This window comes from Amblyomma mixtum, chromosome 9 (assembly GCF_055824585.1).
Source record: "Amblyomma mixtum isolate Tamu chromosome 9, ASM5582458v1, whole genome shotgun sequence".
NCBI classification, from domain to species: Eukaryota; Metazoa; Arthropoda; class Arachnida; order Ixodida; family Ixodidae; genus Amblyomma; species Amblyomma mixtum.
The window spans coordinates 60,603,625-60,631,342 of NC_143020.1; the positions used below are offsets into that span (position 1 = coordinate 60,603,625).

General features: G+C 43.0%; 1 protein-coding gene and 1 long non-coding RNA gene across 2 annotated transcripts in view; both read left to right on the forward strand.

The window, feature by feature from the left end:
• The first annotated feature begins 1,211 nt into the window (after positions 1–1,211).
• Positions 1,212–6,287, forward strand: LOC149329237 (uncharacterized). The gene is made up of 2 exons (XR_016285555.1): positions 1,212–1,318; positions 4,609–6,287. It is a non-coding gene; the product is annotated as an uncharacterized LOC149329237 (long non-coding RNA).
• A 10,541-nt stretch (positions 6,288–16,828) lies between these two features.
• Positions 16,829–27,718, forward strand: part of LOC149329238 (uncharacterized) — a 30,726-nt gene continuing 19,836 nt past the window's right edge. The window contains exons 1-4 of the mRNA XM_089559212.1: positions 16,829–16,889; positions 17,240–17,245; positions 21,420–21,473; positions 23,164–23,709. Of these exons, the coding sequence (XP_089415338.1) occupies positions 16,829–16,889; positions 17,240–17,245; positions 21,420–21,473; positions 23,164–23,709 (667 nt within the window). The remainder of the gene's footprint in view (positions 16,890–17,239; positions 17,246–21,419; positions 21,474–23,163; positions 23,710–27,718) is intronic.

Here is a 27,718-nt window from a genome sequence, read left to right on the forward strand (position 1 = left end):
AGTGCTGTCAGTACTGTGTGATGAATTTTGTGTTGTAGTATTTTTGCTGCTGTTGACTAGTTTATGAGCATTTTTTTGGTGTTGCTGATTTCTTTTGGTTGGTCACAAGTGACCTACCTTTCATTAGCATAGCATTTACTGACACTGTCAAAACAGTGTTTGTTGCTGTGTGCATTTAGCCTGTACCCTGACGTCTTTGATTACTTTGTGCGGCTTCTTTATAGCTGGTCAAATTTTATTGTACGAGGTGTTGAAGTACTCTCTTGTAATTTTTTTTTTGTTCCTTTCACAATATGAAAACATCTTTTCCATATCCGTAACCCAATGAACACTGAAATGCCACTGGACGTCCGCAGGACATCCCAAGTATCCGTAAGACGTTCAAGGGAGTTTCAGTGCCATTGGGAATTGACCATGTATATCACCATGTCTTAATTTTATGTACTCATGATAATTGTGTGTGCCATGGTGTGTACTCTGATTTATCTTTCAGCAAGGCAGTTTTTTATTTTAGTGTGAAGCTTCTTTGAAAAAAAAAAATGCTTGTCCACTGTTTCTCTAGAGCTCTGTGTGCTATTGGTGGTAAACTCTGTTGTACAAGGCAGTGTCGGATTTACCAGATTTAGTTGTCTAAGACCTGCTCTTTTTTCGAGTTTTCTACGAGTGTGGTTGCATGAGTTCGAAGCGTATGCGTCGTAAAATGTGCGGAAAAACAATGCAGCGTTGCTGCAAATTCTGCACAGAATAATGGAACAGCTGGTGACACATTACAATTACTTTTATTGATTATCATTCACAGCTTTTGATTCTGTTGATGTATGATGACTTCACTTCATCAGTGTGTTCCAAGAGATGGTCACCTTCACTGCCATCTTTGGCGTTAGAAGTGCCAGTCACCTTAACACTCATTAGTTCTTATGCTTGTATAGACTTATACTCTTTTTTATGAAGCCAGTAATTGTGCATATGCCATGGTCAGGCGTTGATTGGTTGCGATAGCTTTCCAGTTTCTGCAGGTATTCGTTAGTTTTTTTGAGAGCTTAAGGACAGTCCCCATCTTAATACAGTTAGCAATTAAAAGTCAAATTTTTTCTTTCTAGCTGATTTCCCTTAAGTTCATCTTAGTGAATCTACTTTACACAAACTGGCACATCTGTTGCATGAGATTGTATTCTACATTCACTTCTTCATGCATGCAAGACCAATTGTGTTTCTAGCAGTTGAGTCTGGTGTCTTAGTGGTGTATTCTGGCTTTCAAATGCAGGCTTGAGCATCGGGGACTGCAAGCCCTGTGTACCTCTTGGACAGAATTCAACAGGTTAGGTTCTGCAGTTTTTTTCCCAGGAGTGCTTTTCTGAAGGTTGTCATTGAATGAGCAGGATGAAAGTAACAGAAGTTGTAGTTTTCGCAGGAAAAGTGCTGTAAATGGCAGTGCGCTCTGTTGCTAAACTCCGCCGACTGGCGCTCATTAGGTATTAAAGGAGTATAGACACCTAATTTTGGTGTGATGTTTTCTTATCTATAGTGATGCGGAATTCTCTACTATGCATGAATCACCATGTGGTATTCGCCTACAACTGCTAAATAATTTATAATCGAATTTTTCTGTCACGCTGTTTCGGTTTCAACAGCTCAACGATGGGTGTGACATCAAAGAGAGGTTATAGGTCTTGTGACGCATGGAAAAACTGCGACATAATCACTGCTGCGTTTTTTTAATTCAGTACAGTGCTGACGCAGCTTTCCTCAAGAGCCGGAATGACCATTAATGTAGAAGCACCGATTATACTGCAGTTCTTCATGCCTCACGTGACCTATAACCTCTCTTTGACATCACAGCCATAGCCAAAACTGAAACAGCATGACATGAAAACTCAATTATAAATTATTTAGCAGTCGTAGGAGGATACCCCGCAGTAACCGTGTATAACAATGGCTTACGCCTCATTACAAAGAAGAAAACACGCACCCAAAACTTAGGCGTCTATGCTCCTTTAAGCCTGCATGGGAGAACTGAGGGCAGTGTCTGTCATGAAAGTGGGGTCGAAGGCAGTGACTTTGGCTGGGTTACACAGGCTGCCCTATTTTTGATGGTAGTCGACATTTCTCTGCAGGCTTAAGTGCTTTTTCAACAGCATGCAGAATTCGCAGTAGTGGTATCTTCAGTGATGTCACCCTTGTGCCAAATGCGCCAAAGCAGACATTGCACCAAACTGCTCCACATTGTTCTAGAATTGGGCACCACCGTTGCAACATGTAAATAAGCATTTAAATCCACTTATAAGGGTCATTCAACACCAACTGGTCCATACTTTGTTCTCCACTATCTTCGGTTTCTTGTTACATAATCGTGGTTTATTGCATTAATATGGCAAATATTATCTCCGAAGTGCTGTTTGCCAGTAGCATCACTCTATCTTGCTTCAGACCTGAGTTCTCTTTAAGGCCAATTTACTGAATATAACTTTCAATAAACGTCCACGGCTGTTGACGAAAGCGTCTTCCACATTGATCTTTTATCACCAGCTCCAACTGAACTGTACATTGTTGGTTCCTGCATTTTAACCTAAAGTACTCTACCTTTAAAACACAGTGATGCTACTGGCAAACTGCTATTTGCTAGTAGCATCACTATATCTTGCTTCAGACCTGAGTTCTCTTTAAGGCCAATTTACTGAATATAACTTTCAATAAACGTCCACAGCTGTTGACGAAAGAGTCTTCCACATTGATCTTTTATCACTATAGTAGGATACAACTTAAAAAAATAGCAGCAGCTAACACTGGGCCGCGGTCCGGGGCGTTCTGTATTACTCTGCTGGCCAATCGCAACAGTAAGCGAAATGAGCTTTTTAATGTTTGACTATATTAAACAATCTAGGTGTCAAAATTATAGAGCTCGTAATCTTTTTCTAGTGGTAAGCTTTTTATTTACGTGACAAGAAACGCTTAACCAGCGGACTACTTTTTTGTCGTGGAGGAATTCTGTGCGCGGAGGCTGAATGTGGGAGGAGCTTCACTGCAGGCTTAAGTTGTATCCGACTATAGCTCCAAATGAACTGTACATTGTTGGTTCCTGCATTTTAACCTAAAGTACTCTACCTTTAAAACACAGTGATGCTACTGGCAAAGTGCTGTTTTGCCAGTAGCATCACTATATCTTGCTTCAGACCTGAGTTCTCTTTAAGGCCAATTTACTGAATATAACTTTCAATAAACGTCCACAGCTGTTGACGAAAGCGTCTTCCACATCGATCTTTTATCACTAGCTCCAACTGAACTGTACATTGTTGGTTCCTGCATTTTAACCTAAAGTACTCTACCTTTAAAACACAGTGATGCTACTGGCAAAGTGCTGTTTTGCCAGTAGCATCACTATATCTTGCTTCAGACCTGAGTTCTCTTTAAGGCCAATTTACTGAATATAACTTTCAATAAACGTCCACAGCTGTTGACGAAAGCGTCTTCCACATCGATCTTTTATCACTAGCTCCAACTGAATTGTACATTGTTGGTTCCTGCATTTTAACCTAAAGTACTCTACCTTTAAAACACAGTGATGCTACTGGCAAAGTGCTGTTCTGCCAGTAGCATCACTATATCTTGCTTCAGACCTGAGTTCTCTTTAAGGCCAATTTACTGAATATTACTTTCCATAAACGTCCACGGCTGTTGACGAAAGCATTTTCCACATTCGCGTTTTATCACTAGCTCCAACTGAACTGTACATTGTTGTTTCCTGCATTTTAATTTAATACACTCCGCCTTTAAAACAGAGTGATGCTACTGGCAAATTGCTATTTGCCAGTAGCATCACTATGTGTTGCTTCAGACCTGAATTATCTTTAAGGCCAATTTACTGAATATAACTCCACAGCTGTTGATGAGAGTGTCTTCACATTCGTCTTTTATCACTAGCTCCTGTTGAGCTTTGTATTGTCGGTTCCTGCATTTTAGTTTAAAGTACTCAGTGATGCTACTGTCAAAATGCTATTTGCCAGTAGCATCACTATATCTTCCTTTAGACCTGAATTCTCCTCAAGGCCAATTTACTGAATATAACTCTCGATAAACATCCACAGCAGTTGATGAGTGTGTCTTTCACGTTCATCTTTTATCATTAGTTCCAAGTGAGCTTTCTATTGTCGGTTCCTGCATTTTGTGTAGCTTAAAGAGCTTTGACTTTAAACCACAGTGATGCTACTGGCAAATAGCACTTTTTCAGTAGCATCACTATATCTTGCTTTAGACCTGAGTTCTCTTTAAGGCCAATTTACTGAATATAACTCCACAGCTGTTGATGAGAGGGTCTTCACATTCGTCTTTTATCACTAGCTCCTGTTGAGCTTTGTATTGTCGGTTCCTGCATTTTAGTTTAAAATACTCAGTGATGCTACTGTCAAAATGCTATTTGCCAGTAGCATCACTATATCTTGCTTTAGACCTGAATTCTCCTCAAGGCCTATTTACTGAATATAACTCTCGATAAACATCCACAGCGGTTGATGAGAGTGTCTTTCACGTTCATCTTTTATCACTAGCTCCAATTGAACTGTGCGTTCTTGGTTCCTGCATTTTAATTTAATTCACTCCGCCTTTAAAACACAGGTTCGGTCAGCACACTGTCCAATCATGGTGCACCGCCCGGGCAAGACTCACGCCATCAGAGTCGCTCTGCGAGTCTTTCCACGAGATCCACTCAGGCCAGCAAGGAGAAAGACGTGGAAAAGAAGCTGCACGAGTGCAGCCACTGCAACAAGAGATTCCTGCGGAGGAGCTGGCTAGTTTTGCATCTCCGAATTCATACTGGCGACCGCCCATACCAGTGTGACCACTGCGATCGCAGCTTTACGCAAAAAGGCAACCTGATGCGACACCAGTGCACTCACAATGACGAGCGTCCTTACCATTGTGACCAATGTGGTAGCAGCTTTGCACAAAAGGCCCATCTAGAGGCACACCAGCGCACTCACACTGGGGAACGTCCTTACCGTTGCGACCACTGTGGAAAAAGCTTTGCAAGGAGGAACAGCCTGGTGGAACACATCCGTACCCACACGGGTGAAAAGCCGTATCAGTGCCAGCTGTGCCCCATGGCCTTTACAGTACGTGCATATCTTGCGAATCATATTAGATCCCATAAGGGTGAAAAGCCCTTCCAATGTGATTTGTGCCAAAAGAGATTCAGTCAGAGGCACAGTTTGAAACACCACAAGGAGTTGGAACATGAAACGCATGGTAGTGTTCCTTGAAACCGATTGGTAACATGTTTCGCTAGCTGTCCTGTTGCTTACTACCAGCTGTAATTATGCTAGCTAACCAGCCTGTCACTAGTGCTGCTTGCTAAGCACTATCAGTGTTGTATTACGTTTGTAAGCTTTGTTTTGTGCTGGTGAATTTGTGATAAAAAAAAATTGGAGGGAACACTTAAGCTCGGAATGACACGAAATACGGCAGAGGACGAGAAATGAACGCCAAATATCTAGTATGGGTAACATGAGATAAATGGAAATTTCTTTTGGGAATGACTTCAACGAGAGTGATCTTTTTGTTCCGGAGATTTCATTGTTCAATTCTGCATGGAAAACGAGCTTTTAAATTATCAGTACGGACAAAGTATGGCCTTAAGGTTAAGGCAGCTCCGGCTTGATTGGGGAATAGCCGGAAAGATATAGAGGTTATATGGCAGACTGTAATAAGAATTGACTGTGCAGTTATGTGCATGCCATTTTTATTATTTATTTATTCATACTGTTAACCCTCATTTGAGGGTCGTGACAGGAAGCGGACAGAAACAATTCATTCAAAGCACTAATATATATCAAAACGTCAAATATGAATCATTATATCAACGAACATTTCGAGTCAGTAGTGCAAAAACAACATTGAAGTGCAAATACTGTTACGACGTAGCTAATAACACGGGAAAAAAAATGTGAATTACAAATAGTATGTACAAAAAGGCAGGTTGGCTCTGATTAAAATACTGGTGAAGGTTTTATTCAAAAGCTGTCATGCAGACACTATGTACAACATGAGTAGGCAGTTCATTCCACAGCTGTATTAGTTTGGTTGTTATTTTTTGAATATCGGCGGTTTTTCTATCATTTCACTTTCGGCTAGTCTTTGCCGTGTTGAAATATTACTGATATCTGCTGCTTACTTTGGAGGTTTTACTAGTTATCTAATGTCTCAGTGGCAATTAATAAAAAATCGCGTTAAGCTATGTGCATTGTCATTTCGCAGTGAGTTGTCTCTGTGCCAAATATTAAAGGCTTATTATTTTGCGAAGTGTTAAGTCTGCTTTAATTTTTTAAACATCGGCTGTTTTTCTATCATTTCATTTTGAACTAGCTTGCTCAGCTAGCATGCCTTATGCAACCATATCAGAATTTAGCAGGTGAATGATATCCCAAATGCCTTCAGAGCATTCACTCAGACCATGCTGCCATCACTTGTGAGAGCTATGTCTTAGGTGGCAGCTTAGAGATGTGCATTTCAAGGAATGCCCCCTTTGGCGTACATTCAGAGACGATATAGTGAAGAACCGATGTGGTTGCGTATTTATGCACGAAAGCCTCATTCCATCATGTGATTCTTGTGCGTGCAAGTGTTGAGGTTTTCAAACAGCTCATGACAAAGGTCGCCGTTGGCAGCAAACACGTGAAAACAAGTGGTCCAAACAGCCTTGTGCATATTTTATAATATCCTGGCAAGTGTGAACAATTGCTTGCCTCAAACTAGGAAAGAAGAAAAGAGAGTAAAGCATGCCAGCACTCATTAAAAATGCCACAGACCTCTTTTCCTCTGTCGTACAGTTGTTGGAGGATCAGCTGAGCTCAGAAAAATTTGCAGTTTTGCTTTCAAAATTCATTTTTTTATTGCTGAAATTTCAATGAGTGGAAGCTGCAAAGAAATCTGGAATGCCTGCACGCCACTTCATCTCGGAAACTGGGCCATTCTGGCTATATTAAAGGGCAGAAAAGCATGCTAGTCCCTGAGTAACATTCACGATGCTTTCTGCACTTGAGAATGGTAGCAAACCACAAATCAAATGTTCTTTTTTTTTTTCCCCTTTTCTAGCTGGCCCTTTATTCCTAGTCCTGTTTCATGAATTTTCGTTGACTATTTTGACTGGTGTCTTCTTGTATATTTTGCATTAAAAAATAAAAGAAATGCTCAATTGTTTCCAATAAAGTGTGGGTTTGGGTAGTTGGTTATCCATTCTTCACAACAACGTGCGCAGAAAACGACGACTCATTGCAGTGAATGCTTCTTGCTCTTCCTCAACATCAGCAGGAAATGAGTGTCAAGTATGGTTTTTATGACATTCCTCCCACAAAGCGCTTCAATCCATGACTCTACTATAAATTTTGGCAGGACTTGCATCCCTAACCTCAAAGGCAGTCCATAAAGGACATCATCATCGGCCTGACTACGCCCACTGCAGGACAAAGGCCTCTCCCATGCCTCTCCAGTTAATCCTGTCCTTAGTCAGCTGCGCCCACCGTGTCCCCACAAACTTCTTGTTCTCATCCACCCACCTAACTTTCTGCCACCCCTTGCTACGCATGCCTTCTCTTGGAATCCACTCCGTTACCCTTAAGGACCAGCGGTTGTCTTGCCTTCGCATTACATGCCCTGTCCAAGCCCACTTCTTCCTCTTGATTTTGACTAGGATGTCATTACCCGCGTTTGTTCCCTCACCCACTCTGCCGCTTCCGATCTCTTAATGTTACACCTATCAATTACCTTTCCATAGCTCACTGCGTTGTCCTCAACTTAAGGTGAACCCTCTTGGTTAGCATCCATGTTTCTGCCCTATAGGTGAGTACCGGTAAGATACAGCTATTTTATATTTTTGTCTTGAGGGATATTGGTAAACTGCCATTCATGATCTGAGAGAACCTACCATGTGCGCTCCACCCCATGCTTATTCTTCTAATTATTTCCCTCTCGTGATTCAGATCAGTGGTCACTACCTGCCCTACACTTTTCTTCGAATAGTGGTATACCTAAATACGGCCTAATAGTGATTTATCTGTGGGTACATTGCTTTTGATTACTATGGGTGCCGAATCTAACAATGTAATTTTATGATAAATTGTATTTCGATGAAACCATGATAAACCAGTTCAAATTCTACAACTGTTGCTTTGCTTTTGAAGGCAAGAAATTATACTACTTACAGTTACAATTCAGCATTTCCCCAACTTCTATCTTTCCATGCGAAACTATAGACATTAGAGCCTAGCATTATTCTTGAAGCATCAGCATCATGGTAAAAGGAAGTGCTGAGGCAACATACAGTGCCTAATCTGCAACAAATTTGGTAAGACTAAAAATAAGCTGTCTAAAATGTTAAACATTCTTAAAAACTGCAATGGCACCAGCCTTGCACCAACAGAAGCAGTGCAGATATATGCACCAAATGGTGGGCCACCAGCCATTGCAATACATCTGACCACGCCAGTCGCAACTGTCCGTTGTTAACAAGATAAAGACAGAATCAAGATGGCTGAGGAAACAGCACACAGTGCTTCCAGGGGATTTCGCTCTCTGCACTGCATGAAAAACTAAACTGAAACTAGAAAGTTAGGAAAAATGCCCACTTCCAGTAAGGGTGAGGCATTTGAAGGACCCCACTGCAAGAGAAACTTATAACGATGACAGCCTGACATACACATGCGGTCATCTGATGCATAAACAACAAAAAAAAAGATTTGGCACCAATCGGAAACGCTGTAGAAAGTGTTGGTTGGTTTATGGGGTTTAACGTCCCAGCGACTAAGGCTAGTGGAGGGCTCCGGAAATTTCGACCACCTGGGGTTCTTTAACGTGGGTGGCACAGTTGGCGCATTTGTTGCTTGCAGTGCACTAGACAGGAAAGCATGAATATGATTTGTTCATGCAAACTGAAGAAACGCACAAACGAAGGATTGGGTAAAACAAACATGATGCCTCTATGCTTGCTCCCTGTTCTGTGTACTTGTCCAGCAACGCATGACAGGCAACACCGCCCGCGTCCGTTGAACCACTGATAGCCGAGCACGGAGAATGCTGCAGAGAAGGGTGTCGTCAAAACATTTCGCCTCCGATCTCAAAAAACGCGCCACGAGCGTTTCCGCGAGCGCCAACGCTGAAAATTAAAAAGATTGTAAATCTGTGGTGAGGAGGGCAACAAACTAGGACTCCAGTTCAGTAGAGAGAAGTCAGGGATAATGGTGAGAAGGGAGACCCACTAGAAATACAGGACACTATGACAGACCATGTGAGAACTCATAAGTATCTAGGTGTATGGCTAAGTGAAAGGAAAAAAATATCTGGAAGAGCATGAGAGGATTCTGAAGGATAAAGGAAAAAGGAATTCGGACATTATGAAACATAGAGCACTATGGAGCTACAATAGGTATGAGGTGGTTAGAGGGGTATGGAAGGGAATCATACCGGGCCTCACATTTGGATATAGTGCCAGTATATTCTAGGCACTATAATTTGGAAATGCAGTCCTGTGCGTGAAATCAGAAGTACAGTCAAGTCTAGAGGTCAGACAAAGAAGTGTAGGAAGGCTAGCCTTGGGAGCCCATGGGAACACTCCGAATGAGGGAGTCCAGGGAGATATGGGGGCGTCGTTCGAGGTTCGGGAGGCAATCAGCAAACTGAAATATGATCAGAGACTAACACAAATGGAGGAAACAAGGTGGGCAAGAAAGGTGTACAAGTATAAATAGAACCCGAAAGCTAAGAACGAAGTATTTACGGGTGAGGGATGAGACGCAACAAAATACTAACGTGAAAGCGGAGGTAAAGGAGACGGAAAGAAAGATGTGGAAAGAAAGAATGCAGGAAAAATCGGCGCTAGGCATATATAAGACACGAAAACAGGACATCAAAAAAGAGCGATTATTCGCGGGGCAGTTCACCGCTTTTTGAGGCTAGGACAGGCACCCTGAGAACAAAAAATTCAGGGGGCACTTTGGCTCTCTAAAGTGCTGCAAGGCGAAAGCGTTTTCTGGCCACTGTTTGTTTTTATTTACTTTTTATTTCTCATATTTTTTTATTTATTTTTTGCTCCTTTTCATAAGTTTATTGTTTTTATTTTATTTTCACATCTTGTTTTTATTTTGTTTTTCTTTTTGTTTATTTATTATCTTTATTTTGCTCTTGTTTAATTTACTCCTTTTATTTTATTTATGAAGCCCATGTATTCACTAGATGCGCCTTTATTCATGCTGGAACCTTGAGCCTTTTAAGCAGTGACGCCGAAAGGCGGACGAATCTGCCGACGCGTCTGCTAACGACAGTATGAGGCATTAAAGGCTTTCGCCTTAAAACGTATAGGTCCAAATTTGAAGAAGAGGATATTTTTGCTCTCCTTGTAAAACGGAAACGGAGACCATAGAGCACTTGGTTTTGAGGTGCGCAGAACTCCGGCCAGCCCTCCCAGAGGGGGCAGCAACAGCCTGGGATTTACTGGGGATGACGGACGAGTGGATGGGAAAAGCGTGACATTGACGAAAGGGAGGTTGGAGGATTGGTGGCGGAAATCAAGGGAGGGGTGAATTTGAATGGGAAAAGGATAGCCAGACTAGACATTGTAAGAGCGAAAGTGAAAGAAAGGGAAAAGAAAAATAAATTAACAATGGGGGAAGTATAGGCTAGGTGGCGAAGGCTACTGCCCGGTACAAAGCGTAAAGCTATTATCATTCATCCATGATTTTCAATTACTCTCAAACCCAGACGTTGCTTGCTCTGCTCGGATAATTTTTGTTTTTTTCCTTTTTCACGTCGCCATCACGCGCGTTTTTTGAGGCAAGCTGGTGAAACGGGCTCGACGAAATATGTTTTGACGGCACCCCTCCCTGCAGCAGGCTTGTCCGAACTGTGGTAAGTACTGCGAAAAAGCGGCGTCGTGCACTCAAGGCGACATTTCGTACTTGTCCGCCTACTCCAAACGAGCATTCAGCGCCGCTCTCTCACCCCCTTGCGGTTTGTTGCGATTAGTTGTGCGGCATCTTCCTGTGAGATTATTTTGCGAATTCTTCCACGGAGTACCGTGGCGAGCCCGTTTCCGTGCGCCTGAAAAACACAGTCGCGCGTAGTTAATTGCTACCACTGCTTCTGTCGGTCGCCGGCGGCTCGCACGAAAGCATCTTTCTTTTATTTTCCTTGAACGCTTCTACTTACGACCACCTCTGTTTTGGTAGGAACAATCACTTCTTCTTGTCTTCGGTGTGTGCCGTGAAAATCTTGCTGCACATTTATTGTGGGACCTTATTGCCGTTCTCGCGGCTTCATGCATCTCGCCTGCACCTGTATACCTTGTGCTTCCATAGGTAGGATCGTTTAATTGGACCATTTGTATACATATGTATCCTAGCGGAGTATTGCAGTACGGTGCCAAAAACCTGTTGCGCGCACGAGGGAACTACAGTTTAACTGTATGTTGTCCCAATGTGAAATGAAACTGATCTACTTTTGATTAAGATTAAGCTCCTCAGCAGAGCTTGGATTTCGCCCAAGACGATCGCAACGAAAACAATATATTGCCATTTGATGCTGCAGTGAGGTCTTAGAAGCGAATTTACCAGTTTTCATTTGAGAGTAGTAATCCATGTACTAGATGGTAGTGGTAATGTATATCCCATTACAAGTTGAGCAGCTCCTTCAGGGGTCTCCCTTTTCTTGAGTTTGTTCTGACGATTAGGTTAAACGTCTTGGATAAATGATGCACATTACTTTGCACAGATATGTGTTACAGTGCTACCTCTGTGGCCATTAGATTTGTTTTTGGTTCCTAAGAACCAAAGACAGTGGCTGGCTTGAAGTCTTGTTTTGAAAGCTTCATTTGCTTTTGAGGAAGTTATAAGGAAGACGGCTGGTAGTCACTGGCAGGCCCACAGATTTTCTGCTGTTTTTGATTGGTGCAATTTTGTTGTCTTGCTTATGCATTAGACACCTGTGTGTGTGCGTCGAGCTGCAGCTGCCATCGTTACACCTTTTTTTCCTTCCTGTTGCAATAGGATCCTTCACATGTCCTACCCATTCTGGGAGTAGATGTTTGTCGCATTTTTCTGATTACCACTGTCCTTACTTTTAGCTTGAATGTGCAGACAAGGATGCCCTGGAGGTAAACGCTTGTCATCTTGATACCATCTTCACATTGTTAAAGGTGGATAGCTGTTATCGGCGTGGCCTGCTGCAAGGACTGATGACCCAGCATTTGGTGTGTATAAGAGTACTGCACAGGCTGTAATTATTGGCCCGGGCCCAGTACTCGTCTGAGCCTGGCCCGGTTTCTCTAATACATGTCCTGCCCGAGCCGAGGAAGCTCTCATCTACCCGGTCCAGCTCAGGCCTGAAACACAAAAGCTGTAAGCATGCTATAGAAGCTCAAATGTTGTTATTACTACGAATTTCAATGAAAAATAGTCCATCGTTGGTAGAAGAGAGGTCTAAAATTCTCTAGTTTCTGCTTCAGGTTGATTTGGTATTTCTTAATTTTTTTTTTTTTCCCAAACAAAGTGTGGTGCTTTGAATGCCACACATAGCAATCTGCAGAAAGTAATCAACCGAAGCTTGTTATTTGCTTCTTAGTTTTGGATTTAATCTTCGTGCGCTTATCTCAAACAGCCTCTAAGATTGCAATCGGTTCGCCACCAACACTCAAGAAGTCACGCGAGACCAAAAGGCAGTGAGGTGTCCGCTTGTGTCTGTTCAAACAGCTACTTCTCCCACTTTCGCTTGTCTTAACATTTAGCAAGAAAACAAAAAAATGCAGGAACATCGGCTGGGCTCGGACACATTTTGCAGTTAAAATGTCGTCTTTTACATGGCCCATACTTCGCTGAAACTGAGGAGCGTTAATGCACTCGGATCGTAGACAATTACTATAGGTGGCTTTTGTAGAATTAAAGGGTGCATAAATTGAAAAAAAAAAAAGAAGAGAAGACTTGACAGACAAAGGAGAGAAGTCTCATAAATATTGTGTCATACATTATGAAGAGTGCTTAGCACGAACAAATATACTGAAAGGAAAGAAACCACACTACATGGGTTCTATGTGCTAAGCATTTATTCGATGCACCCTCCAAGGCCCAGATTTGCCGGGACGTACAGCCTCCTCTGTGCTACGGGAAGCCCGGGAAGTACCACCTTGAAACAAGAAATAACACTACGATTATCAGGAAATACTCAGCTCTGTAATATTGAGTGCGGAACATTACAAAGCCAAGGCGTGTGCTGGGGAGGAGTTAAGTGTGATGCACTCAGAGCTCAAAATCTATCACCAAAACAGCGAAGATAGCCTCACAATTCCTGTTCATCTCAAGCTACATCTAAATGATTAAAGCAAAATGTTTCTTCATTACGTGTGAACGGATGCCGTACTTATGCTCCATGCATTACAATTTTGCAAAGCTATAAGAAGGTGGCAAGCAACAGTACTGTGTTAATTGATAAGACTTACAGTGCTTCAGAAGTTGAGAGCTTTGCAAAGAGTGGTATATATGCTGCTTTGCTGGAATTGTTCTCTGTTTCCTGCGTTGTTCTAATTTTTTTGTGCACTCAATATATCACATAGCATGTTCTGAAGATAACAAGTTCGTACTCTGGAAATAGTTGAAAACTGGCTCTAACTGTCTTGACCTGCCGTTTCTTAACCCCATGAGAACATAAGAAGTGGGCACTCAGTGAAAGTACCTGTTCACTACACATGCCTGAGCCTGGCTCAGGCCCCTAAGTAAACAGGCCCGAGCCTGAGCCTGCAACCCCAAATCCTGGGCCCAGGCCTGGCACAAACTTGTTGTACCCAGCCCAGCTTGTGGGCTCAGGCTTTCGGATAAACCCGTGCAGTGCTCTACTGTGTATATTTTCGCAGTTTTTGTCGGTACGAGGCATGGTGCCACTTCGTGTTTTTTTTATTGAATTTAGACAGCTTACCTTTTGTGTTATCAGTTTTAACATGGACTACGTGCTATGCTTCCTCTGAGACTTTCATTTCCTGTTATGTTGGTTCTTTACAATAACACGAGGCTCTTAAGGCTAGCATGGTCTGCAGTGGTATAAGTAGGGGAACTATTAAAGTGTAACTATCACTTTTTGCCAGCAAAATTGTAAATCAGTTACCTGGACCTGTTTTCCAACTTGGGGGTCTCTTTTGGCAACGTGTCATTCGCCAAAACTGAAAGTGAATGAGCCACAAGTGTTTCGGCCAGTTGGGTGTTGCCGAAAGGGTCGCAAGTTGGAATACGGTCCCTGGTCAGTTCTTTCATTCAGAGCAGTGCCACATTTTCATTTGATTGATGTGTGTCAGCAGTGACAAAACATGAGCTAGGACAGATTTAAGTATCCTTCTGTGACATGTGAGCTGGCTAGTATTGATGCTTGTTGCTTCAGTTTAGTAGCCCGCCCAAGTTCAAGGTATTGGTGCTTTTGGATGTTGGAGCCATAGGCGTACTGTACAGCTAAGATAGTACTGTGTCAGAGAAGAAGCAAGTCAAAATTCATTGCTCCAGTTGTTGATTGATGACATTTGCCAAGCCTTTGATACTGCCGCAGGATAGTTTGCGCGTTTGCAAACTTATCTTGAGATATTTTTATTCTGTTCCTGTGTTTTAGGCGAAGCTTTCGCGATGAAAATTTGCTTGCTTTGTGTGCAAGATTGACCGTGCTGTATGCGAGGCTGGCTAGGCCAGATGCCAGTCTTCACTGTGTGGCTAGCGACAGCATGATGCACCTTCATGCACACTTGCAGAGACCTATTCTGGCTCTTGCTAAAGGTGGTTTCAGAGCCTTTGATGCTTTCAAGAGCGTTAGCTCTTACTCACCACGTTTTGAGATTTTGTGGGGTCTGCTACCACCCTGAGATCACAGCGCCATCTGTGGGAGCAACTGGGGGGAAACAGCACATCTCGCATCTCATTCATATCAATTCTAGTAAACCAAGCAGCTAATGCTCGTTACTTCAACGTCTTCCATACGATGGTGGCCTTTTTATCACTAACAGCAGATCTGCGTTATGATTTTTTATTAATAAGTATGAGTCGGAAGTGCTCGAGTAATAGTTTACAACGACAGTTAGCTTGGAAGCAGTTTGACTGCAGCAATGGTTTAGTGGTTTGAGTTTCTACTTGACATGTGGGAGGTGCGGGGTTCGATCCCCAGTGCCACCGAGTGCCCACTGATACTACAATGCGTTCAAGCTTTTCCCTGGCCTGGTGCTTGGCTTACTTGGGGTGACGTGCTTGGAAAATAGATCTTTGACCCCACCTTGTGTAGACGAAAAACACCTTGCGTCATGGCACTCTTTGGCCTATGGAGCCCTTGTGCCGTTAAAATTTATGAACATCATGGATTCACTCTGCCATTACAGTCTTCGGTCACAGCAATACCATTGCATTAAATTTGCTGCATGCTGCTACAAATTGGTGGTTTTTGATGAAATGGTGCTAAGGCTGCGCCAAAATACTATTCCAACAACCAAGAGCTGTGGAAAATGTGAAGAGGCCAAGGATACCGGCAAATGTGCACAGGCTACCGACGCATGAATGGTTCGTTGTCCTTATAAGTGACGAGAAAGATGACCGAAATCGTCCCTCTGTGCTTTCATGATTTTGAAGCAAGTTGTAATGTCTTCCCACATTTTAATAGCTGCTGCTGAGATATCATGGAGCTCTGGCGACCATTGATCATGCTATATTCTTTCCCTTCCCGAGAGCACAGTTGTTGGAACAGTAGCAGAACAGTGCGTTTGTGGCATTGATGATTTTTTCCTTCTGCTTATTCTGCTTTCCTGTGTGTCATTTTGCAGGCAGAGCAAGCACATTGGTGGGAGATAGAGTACAAGTTGCCTGAGGAAGAGCTTTCTTGAATAACTACTACAAGTCTATGCAGATAGTATCCTCAAGCTCGTATCCTTTCAAATGGGGCATCTATTGCTCTGAATTTCTGGTGACGGCGTGCCAAGCTACACATGTCACAACCCTTCTGGTTGTGCCAGGAACACAGCAGGCCTAGGTCTGGCAGCAACCATGTATGGACTGCAGAGCAATTTTAAGTTTACCTTGACTACCTTGTCTTGTATTTTGGCGGTCACGTTCATTGCTTTAAGTTTTGGCCATGTTGTTCAGCTGCATGAACTCATGGACTGAGACTTCTCTGCAGCCAACATCGTCAGCAAGTGCCAACTGCTTCTATAATAAACACTTTCTTTCGACTTGGTCAGTGACCCAATTTTCATTTGTGAATAAATTATAATAAACAGTGTTTCAAAAATACGGGGCTGGGAAGAACACATTGTTCTCACATTGCCTTATGTACCTAATCAGTGACGAGTGCCAGCAGACATTTAGCCCGGGGAGCTCCTCAGATTGGCAGAACTGATTTTTGCTTTTAATGCGTTCGCATTAGAAGCGTCTGTGCAGCGTATTTGGTGACTGACATCACATGTTGCAAACCTCGTGCCATTATCAAAATCTGCCCACCGTGGCATGTAGCTGTTAAATTAATGAACGGTCATGAGAGGTTGCTCGGGAAGAGCAACCTTGGTATCACAAGCCCCACCGGTGGCTAAGCTTGGAACAGTCACCTGTCGTTGTAGCGGCGCACCACTTAACTGCTGCTCCACTGTGCCAGGAGTGGAATGAGGACTCCCAATGATCTATGAATGTAAAGTAAACGATGACCAATTCCGCATGTATCAGCAGCAACAGAAAATATGAATGCATTCAAACAATCTGCCGAGGCTCGCCTAAGAGTTCTTATTTTTTTGTCTATATGCATTACCTTCCGATCTTATTCTCACGTAGAGTGATGTAGTGAGCTCGTCATGGCGTTCGCTACCACCAGGAACACCTTTACTATGAAGGAATCAAAAGTCAACCGTTGTGGCATGTATCATGCCATTCTTGATCCACTGGGCTGCCTTAAAGGATTTTATAGAGGCACTAAAACAGACTTTCACGCATGGAAATGAAACTGTTGTATACTATGATCAAATATGTTCCCGGTTCATTACAGCATCATCCCTATCTGGTCCAAATGCATTTATGTATCTTAGCACTACTTCTCCGCAAACATATCCGTTCCTCCCCAAGCCTCTTGAGGTACTAATCTGCCCTTGAAGTCAGCACTGGGATGCCAGATTATGACTATTGAATCTAAAGAGCATATAGGCACCTCCTTAAGGAGAATTTGAGTGTTTTAAGTGCTTATTGTCTTGCTTTACTTGATTTTGCAGGTTTGTGTAAGCCAGGTAAAACAAGCTGCCAAGAATGAACCCTTCAAACTGCTTCCAACCTTTACTTTCCGAATGCCTCACTCTTCAAAGCCTATAAATTTACATACACAATAGTAGTATTGTCTCGTGTGTGGACACGTATAAGACCATGAGTGCGACCACATGCCTTTCAAACACGCAGTTGTCTGCTGAATTAATCATCATCATCAGTCTAACTACGACCACTGTACAACAAGGCACCTCCTGGATACCTTTAGTTAACCCTGCCTTGTATCAGCTGCAGCCACCTTATGCCCATAAACTTCCTAATCTCATCTGGTCCCCTGCTATGCTGCTACTCCGTTACCTTAACCGATTCACTTCCAAAGAAGGCCGTCCTTGCTTGAAAATAATTGCTTTATATGTGTATCAGCAAATGGCTCTATTATATGCTTAACTGCTAATTTTTGGACAGTAGCTTTCGTGCCAGATGACTAGTTGCTCACCAGTTTTGAAATATGTTGCAGGAAAAAAATTTTTCTTTCTCGCCGCTTCTTTTGAGCACAACCATGGTGTCGCGGGAAGACTGACATTTCAAGGGCGCTAAAAGTCATGCGCTGCTTCCTGGCAGTGAGGGGGATGCATGCAAATACCCTAAACTTTTAGATGAATATGAAAGCAGTGAGTGTGAGTGTATCCACGGGGTGAAGATTATTTGCTCAGACTGTGAGCCTGGAACTTCCAACAAAGCATGAGCTTCAGCTTGGAAATCTGAATGTGTGCAAGGAAATATTCATCAGTGTGATGAAATACCGGGCTTTGTTTCAATTCGTATTTATTAGTACTGGTATTATGAGGACAAAGAGTACAGCTTGCCCGAGGGAAAACCTTCGAAGGCAACATACTGTTGCAGCCTGTTGAGACTGTCACCTTCATGCATATATCTTTTAAGACAGCATGTTCAGTGATTTGCGTATGCAAAGTTAGGTGCATGAGAACCCATCTGGTTGTACCAAGAGAACTAGCTAGACTAGCCGAGCTGAAATTGAGAGCATTGTAAAAGATAGACAAGTGACATTGCATATCTGCCAGTAGGTGACATTCTTTTCTAAAACGTGTACTGATATTTAGTAGCACAATGTTAGTCGCACCTCCCTTCTCCAGTCCAGATTCTTTCAAGTTTTGGGTCAGCAAAAGAAGGCATTGCGATGCGTAGTCAGATGTACTTTTTGTGCTTTGTCACCTCTGCTCTGTGCACTGTCATTTACAGAAAGGCACGCAAGCCCCGCTGCATGTGGGATTGTGTTTTTAAGGCGTAAGTAAGCCTTACCTACCCCATTAAGCGAAAATCAGCACGCACGTGATAATACTCAGTGGTACCCTTAAAGGATGGCGTCCTCGTGTAGACAGTTGGCACATCCGAATGCAACCTGGCAGGTGGCGGTTAAATTAATGATTAGTCGTGCGAGGTTGCTGGGGAAGAGCAACCTGGATTGCGCAAATGCCATCGATGGCAGCACCTGCCATTCCAGGGCAGTGGCACACCACTTAACCGCTGCACCAGAAGTGGTATGAGGACTCCCAGGGATCTGTGAATGTAAAGAAAGGAACGACCAATTCTGCATATATGGGTGTTAACCCATTAGCTATCAGCTCATACTCATAAAGCGTATCAGCGCACAGATCAGAAGGGGTGTGGCAGCATCGCTGTGGCAGCCACCTAGAGCCATGCAGAGGTAGAATTGCCAAAAGTGCGGCATCAGGTTGCATCACGCGGCAGCGCATGTCGACTGCGTTTACAAAGTGAGCGGGCGGGCTTGCACCTTCTCGCATGTAAGCAGTCGTAAGTGTCTCTGCAGACTTATTTTTCTTGTAGTGATGCTTGTTTGCTCTCCGTCATTTTGCAGGCCAGTATTCATAAGCCAAGCTGCACAAGTTGACACAGGAAGAAAGCTCCGAGACCACATCCACCAACCTGCCCTGGCTTCAGTGCTTCATGCACAAATTGGGGTGGAAATTGTTTTAATCGAGTTGCTTAAATTGCAGGAATTTACTAATAAGGAAAGGGGGCACTGTCATAAAAACGAAATTTTGTTTATTGAGCCCATTTTAGAAACACTTGATGAGTTCTTTTTTTTTGGTAATGACAACCGGCAGTCCGACTGGAGGCAGGCAGAGGTCAGAAAAGGGGAGGGAGGGAATAAAGGGTGTGGCAGTGAAGCAGCATTTTCGGCGGTCACTGAAAATACTTAGGAGGTGCTGGGTTCTTGTTTTTTGGCTCGAGAGCTGCAGAGCTTGAACTATGTGTTACTCTGGTAAAAGGGCTGTCTCTTGAAGGCTTGAGATTAAGCACTGAATAAGATTACGTAACGTTTGAGTTGTGGCACACATGGAGCACAACGAATTTCATGCATCGATCAAATGTCAACCTCCCACCTGTGTTCTCTTGCGCAGTGCAATTTGTGACTTGGAGGAATTAAAAAAATGGACTGCTGGTTCTCGTCCTTAAAGACAAAGGACTGTTGTTTTCAAAACATTGTTGTCAATTGAAAAGAATAGCGGGGATAAGAAATGCGGCCAATGTTTACTGCAAAATGGGATGAATCAGACCTCGTCCTGTTCATAGACCGTGGCCGGATTGGCGAAACAGAAGTGATGTTTATTATGAAGGTCTTCGTGTGTGACATTATGTGTGATGGCATATAAGTGGAAGTGTGCTGGATATTATGTGATCGTTTAGTACAAGTGTGTAAATTAAATAGCAGAAACCTCCGAAGAAGAAAACTGTATGCATTGGAATAATTAACCTTTGTGTGCCTCTGTGTTTGACGCATCATTCTTCATTGTGCGTCTCCTGCTGATGTTTGCTTAAATCATCTGATGGGGCTCTACCACCTTGGCAGTTATCTTTTTTTTATAACTTGCTTTGTTTAATGATCAGGGCTTTGAGAACAGAGCAGCTGCACAAAGCTGTTTCTGTCAATATTGTGTGATGAATTTTGCTTTGTAGTGTTTTTGCCGCTGTTGACTGGTTTACTGGAATTTCTGTGGTGTTGCTGAAGAGTACACTGTGATTCGTTGTGGTTGGTCACAAGTGACCTACCTTTCATGCGCATAGCATTTATTGACATTGTCAAAACAGTATTTGTTGCTGTGTGCATTTAGCTTGCACCCTGACATCATTGATTACTTTTTGAGGCTTCTTTATTGCAGGTCGCATTTTATTGTATGAGGTGTTGAAGTACTCTCTTGTCATTTTTTTTGTTCCTTTCACTGTACTGAAAACTCTTTTCCATATCCGTAACCCAATGAGCACTGAAATGCCACTGAACGTCCGTAGGACGTCCCAAACATCCGCAGGACGTTCAAGGTAGTTTCAGGGCCCATTGAGAATTCATTGTGTGTATCACCGTGTTTTAATTTCAAGCTGGGATTGTGATGTGGACTGAATTATCTTTCAGCTGGGCAGTTTTTTATTTTAATGTGAAGCTGCTTTACAAAAAAAATGCTTGCCCACTGTTTCTCTAGAGCTCTGTGTGCTATTGATCGTAAACTGTCTTGTACAAAGCATTGTCAGATTTACAAGATTTACTCATCTACGACCTGCACTTTTCTTGATTTTTGTCCAAGTGTGGTTGCATGAGTTAGACGTGTATGTGTCGTAAAATGCCTGTAAAAACAATGCAGCATTGCTACAAATTCTGCACAGAATAATGGAACAGCTGGTGACACATTACAAATACTTTTATTGATTATTCTTCACAGCTTTTGCTAGCCAATTCCAAGAGGTGGTTGCCTTCACTGCCATCTTTGGCGTTGGAAATGGCAGTCACCTTAACACGCATCAGTTCTTATACTTGTATAGACTGACTTGTATCCCCTTTTATGAAGCCAGTAATTGTGCATGTGCCCTGGTCAAGTGTTGACTTGGTTGCGAACGCTTTCCAGTTTCTGCAGGTAATCGTTAGTTGTTTGATAGCTTAAGCATAGTCCTCATCTGTATTAGCAATTAAAATTAAAATTTTTGCTTTCTGGCTGATTTATCCTTAAGTTCATCATCGTGAATCTACTTTACACAAACTGGTACATCTGTTGCATGTTAATTGTACTCCACAATTCACTTCTTCATGCATATAAGACCACTTGTGCTCTGGCAGTGGAGTCTTGTGTCTTAGAGGTGTGTTTTTGCTTTCAAATGCAGGCTTGTGCATCGGGGACTGCAAGCCTTATGTACCTCTTGGACAGAATTCAACAGGTTAGGTTCTGCAATTTGTTTCCCAGGAGTGCTTTTTGTGAAGGTTGTCATTCAATGAGCAGGATTAAAGTAACAGAAGGTTCAGTTTTCGCAGGAAAAGTGCTGTAAATGGCAGTGTGCTCTGTTGCTAAGCTCCGCCGACTGGCACTCATTAGGTATTAAAGGAGTATAGACACCTAATTTTGGCGTCGTGTTTTATTATCTATAATGATGCGGAATTCTCTACTTTGCACGAATCACCAAGTAGTATTCGCCTACGACCGCTATATAATTTATAATCGAATTTTTCTGTCATGCTGTTTTGGTTTCAACAGCAGAACGATGGCTGTGGCGTCAAAGAGAGGTTATAGGTCACGTGAGGCATGGAAAAACTGCGACATAATCACTGCTTCGTTGTTTTAATTCAGTACAGTGCTGAAGCAGCCTTCCTCAAGAGCTGGAATGACAATTTATGCAGAAGCATAAATTATACTGCAGTTTTTCATGCCTCACGTGACCTATAACCTCTCTTTGACGTCACAGCCATAGCCAAAACTGAAACAGTATGACATGAAAACTCAATTATAAATTATTTAGCAGTCGTAGGAGGATACCACGCGGTAACCGTGTATAACAATGCCTTGCGCCTCATTACAAAGAAGAAAACACGCACCCAAAACTTAGGCGCCTATACTCCTTTAAGCCTGCATGGGAGAACTGAGGGCAGTGTCTGTCATGAAAGAGGGGTCGAAGGCAGTGACTTTGGCTGGGTTACAGAGGCTGCCCTATTTTTGTTGGTAGTCGTGGCATTTCTCTGCGGGCTTAAGTGCTTTTTCAACAGCATGCAGAATTCGCAGTAGTGGTATCTTCAGTGATGTCACCCTTGTGCCAAATGCGCCAAACCAGACATTGAACCAAACTACTCCACATTGTTCTAGAATTGGGCACCACCGTTTCAATATGTAAATGAACGTTTAAATCCACTTATAAGGGTCATTCAACACCAACTGTTCCAGGCTTTGCGCTTGACTATCTTCGGTTTCTTTTAAAAAGTCATGGCCTATTTCGTTAATGTGGCAAATATTATTTCCGAAGTGCTGTTTGCCAGTAGCATCACTATATCTTGCTTCAGACCTGAGTTCTCTTTAAGGCCAATTTACTGAATATAACTTTCAGTAAACGTCCATGGCTGTTGACGAAAGCGTCTTCCACATTCATCCTTTATCACTAGCTCCAACTGAACTGTACATTGTTGGTTCCTGTATTTTAACCTATAGTACTCTACCTTTAAAACACAGTGATGCTACTGGCAAACTGCTATTTGCTAGTAGAATCACTATATCTTGCTTCAGACCTGAATTATCTTTAAGGCCAATTTACTGAATATAACTCCACAGCTGTTGATGAGAGTGTCTTCACATTCCTCTTTTATCACTAGCTCCTGTTGAGCTTTGTATTGTCGGTTCCTGCATTTTAGTTTAAAGTACTCAGTGATGCTACTGTCAAAATGCTATTTGCCAGTAGCATGACTATATCTTGCTTTAGACCTGAATTCTCCTCAAGGCCTATTTACTGAATATAACTCTCGATAAACATCCACAGCGGTTGATGAGAGTGTCTTTCACGTTCATCTTTTATCACTAGCTCCAATTGAACTGTGCGTTCTTGGTTCCTGCATTTTAATTTAATTCACTCCGCCTTTAAAACGCAGGTTCGGTCAGCACACTGTCCGATCATGGTGCACCGCCTGGGCAAGACTCACGCCATCAGAGTCGCTCTGCGAGTCTTTCCACGAGATCCACTCAGGCCAGCAAGGATAAATGTGCAGAAAAGAAGCCGCACGAGTGCAGCCACTGCAACAAGAGATTCCTGCGGAGGAGCTTGCTAGTGCGGCATCTCCGAATCCATACTGGCGACCGCCCATACCAGTGTGACCACTGCGATTGCAGCTTTACGCAAAAAGGAAACCTGATGCGACACCAGTGCACTCACACTGGGGAGCGTCCTTACTGTTGCGACCACTGTGGTAGCAGCTTTGCAAGGAGGAGTCACCTGGTGGAACACATCCGTACCCACACGGGTGAAAGGCCGTTTCAGTGCCAGCTGTGCCCCATGGCCTTTACAGTACGTGGAAATCTTGCGAATCATATTAGATCCCATAAGGGTGAAAAGCCCTTCCAATGTGACTTGTGCCAAAAGAGATTCAGTTGGAGACGTAGTTTGAAACACCACAAGGAGTTGGAACATGGAACGGATGGTAGTGTTCCTTGAAACCGATTGGTAACATGTTTCGCTAGCTGTCCTGTTGCTTACTACCAGCTGGAAATATGCTAGCTAACCAGCCTGTCACTAGTGCTGCTTGCTAAGCACTATCAGTGTTGTATTACGTTTGTAATCTTTCTTTTATGCTGGTGAATTTGTGATAAAGAAATATTGGAGGAGACACTTAAGCTCGGAATGACACGAAATACGGCAGAGGATGAGAAATGAACACCAAATATCTAGTTGGAGTAACATGAGATAAATGGAAATTTTTGGGGGGAATGACTTCAACGAGAGTGATCTTTTTATTCTAAGGATTTCATTGTTCAATTCTGCATGGAAAACAAACTTTTAAATTATCAGTACGGACAAAGTATGTCTTTCAGGTTATGGCAGCTCCGGCTCTATTGGGGAATAGCCAGAAAAATAGAGCTTATTTATTTATTTATATAGAGGTTGTGTGACAGACAATAGGAAGAATTGACTATGCAATTATGTGCATACCATTTTTTAGTTTGATTTTTATTTTCTGTATATCAGCTGTTTTTCTGTCATTGCATTTTTGGCTAGAGTCTTTGTTGTGTTGAAATATTACTGATATTTGGTGCTTACTTTGGAGGTTTTACTAGTTATCTAATGTTTCAATGGTAATTATTAAAAAATTGCGTTAAACTACGTGCATTGTCATTTCTCAGTGAGTTGTCTCTGTGCCAAATAATAATGGCTTATTATTGTCTGAAGTGTTAGCACACCATTTTAAGTCTGCTTTAATTTTCTAAATATCGGCTGTTTTTCTATCGTTTCATTTTGAGCTAGCTTCCTCACCTAGCCTGCCTCATGCAACCATATCAGAATTTAGCATGTGGATGATATTCCAAATGCCTTCAGAACATTCACTCATTCCATGCTGCCATCACTTGTGAGAGCTATGTCTTAGGTGGCAGCTTAGAGATGTGCATTTCAAGGAAGGCCTCCTTTGTCGTACACTCAGAGACGACATAGTGGAGAATCGATGTGGTTGCGTATTTATGCACGAAACCCTCATTCCATCATGTGATTCTTGTGCGTGCAAGTGTTGAGGTTTTCAAACAGCTCATGACAAAGGTCGCCGTTGGCAGCAAACACGTGAAAACACGTGGTCCAAACAGCCTTGTGCATATTTTATAATATCCTGGCAAGTGTGAACAATTGCTTGCCTCAAACTAGGAAAGAAGAAAAGAGAGTAAAGCATGCCAGCACTCATTAAAAATACCACAGACCTTTTTTCCTCTGCCGTACAGTGGTTGGAGGATCAGCTGAGCTCGGAAAAATTTGCAGTTTTGCTTTCGAAATTAATTTTTTTATTGCTGAAATTTCAATGAGTGGAAGCTGCAAAGAAATCTGGAATGCCCGCACGCCACTTCATCTCGGCAACTGGGCCATTCTGGCTGTATTGAAGGGCAGAAAAGCATGCTAGTCCCTGAGTAACATTCACGATGCTTTCTGCACTTGAGAATGGTAGCAAACCACAAGTCAAATGCTCTTTTTTTTTCCCTTTCTAGCTGGCCCTTTATTCTTAGTCCTGTTTCATGAATTTTCTTTGACTATTTTGACTGCTGTCTTCTTGTATATTTTGCATTGAAAAAAAACAAATGCTCAATTGTTTCCAATAAAGTGTGGGTTTGGGTAGTTGGTTATCCATTCTTCACAACAACGTGCGCAGAAAACGACGACTCATTGCAGTGAATGCTTCTTGCTCTTCCTCAACATCAGCAGGAAATGAGTGTCAAGTATGGTTTTCATGACATTCCTCCCACAAAGCGCTTCAATCCATGACTCTACTATAAATTTTGGCATGACTTGCATCCCTAGCCTCAAAGGCAGTCCATAAAGGACATCATCATCAGCCTGACTACGGCCACTGCAGGGCAAAGGCCTCTCCCATGCCTCTCCAGTTAATCCTGTCCTTAGTCAGCTGCGCCCACCGTGTCCCCACAAACTTCTTGATCTCATCCACCCACCTAACTTTCTGCCGCCCCCTGCTACGCATGCCTTCTCTTGGAATCCACTCCGTTACCCTTAAGGACCAGCGGTTGTCTTGCCTTCGCATTACATGCCCTGTCCAAGCCCACTTCTTCCTCTTGATTTCAACTAGGATCTCATTTCCCGCGTTTGTTCCCTCACCCACTCTGCCGCTCCCGATCTCTTAATGTTACACCTATCAATTTCCTTTCCATAGCTCAATGCGTTGTCCTCAACTTAAGGTGAACCCTCTTTGTTAGCCTCCACGACTCTGCCCTATAGGTGAGTACCGGTAAGATACAGCTGTTTTATATTTTTGTCTTGAGGGATATTGGTAAACTGCCATTCATGATCTGAGAGAACCTACGATGTGCGCTCCACCCCATGCTTATTCTTCTTGTTATTTCCCTCTCGTGATTCAGGTCAGTGGTCAATACCTGCCCTACACTTTTCTTCGAATAGTGGTATACCTAAATATGGCCTAATAGTGATTTATCTGTGGGTACATTGCTTTTGATTACTATGGGTGCCGAATCTAACAATGTAATTTTATGATAAATTGTATTTCGGTGAAACCATGATAAACCAGTTAAAATTCTACAACTGTTGCTTTGCTTTTGAAGGCAAGAAATTATACTACTTACAGTTACAATTCAGCATTTCCCCGACTTCTATCTTGCGAAACTAGACATTAGAGCCTAGCATTATTCTTGAAGCATCAGCATCGTGGGAAAAGGAAGTGCTGAGGCAGCATACAGCGCCTAATCTGCAGCAAATTTGGTGAGACTAAAAATAAGCTGTCTAAAATTTTAAAAATTCTTAAAACTGCAATGGCACCATGCTTCGCACCAACAAAAGGAGTGCTGATATATGCACCAAATGGTGGGCCACCAGCCATTGCAATACATCTGACCACGCCAGTCGCAACTATCCGATGAAGACAGAAACAAGATGGCTGAGGAAACAGCACACAGTTTCCAGGGGATTTCGCTCTCTGCACTGCATGAAAAACTAAACTGAAACTAGAAATTTAGGACAAATGCCCACTTCCAGTAATGGTGAGGCATTTGAAGGACCCCACTGCAAGAGAAACTTATAACGATGACAGCCTGACATACACATGCGGTCATCTGATGCATAAACAACAAAAAAGGCTGAGGCTTAACTTGGTTAAGCCTGGAGAATGCGAAGCATCATCGTGTCGCGTAATTTGGAGGTGCACAACCACAGCGACGGCGCGAGGTGGGCCCCTGTTTCTCCACTCCCGTGACGTCATCGTGTCATGTGGTGTGACGTCATGTGTCACGTGATTTGGAGGCGCACAACCACAGCGACGGCGCGAGGTGGGCCCCCTTTTCTCCACTGTCGTGACGTCATCGTGTCACGTGGTGTGACGTCATGTATCACGTGATTTGGAGGCGCACAACTACAGCGACGGCGCGAGGTGGGCCCCTGTTTCTCCACTGTCGTGACGTCATCGTGTCACGTGGTGTGACGTCATGTATCACGTGATTTGGAGGCGCACAACCACAGCGACGGCGCGAGGTGGGCCCCCGTTTCTCTACTGTCGTGACGTCATCGTGTCACGTGGTGTGATGTCATGTATCACGTGATTTGGAGGCGCATAACCACGGTGAAGGGCTGAAGTTGTAGCTAAAGTAGTATGCTTCGCATAAAAAAAGATTTGACATCAATCGGAAACGCTGTAGAAAGTGTGGTGGCACAGTTGGCGCAAATTTGTTGCTTGCAGCACTAGACAGGAAAACATGAATATGATTTGTTCATGCAAACTGAAGAAACGCACAGACGAAGGATTGGGTAAAACAAACATGATGCCTCTATGCTTGCTCCCTGTTCAGTGTACTTGTCCAGCAACGCATGACAGGCAACGCCGCCCGCGTACGTTGAACCACTGATAGCCGAGCACGGAGAATGCTGCAGAGAAGGGTGTCGTCAAAACATTTCGCCTTCGATCTCAAAAAACGCGCCACGAGCGTTTCCGC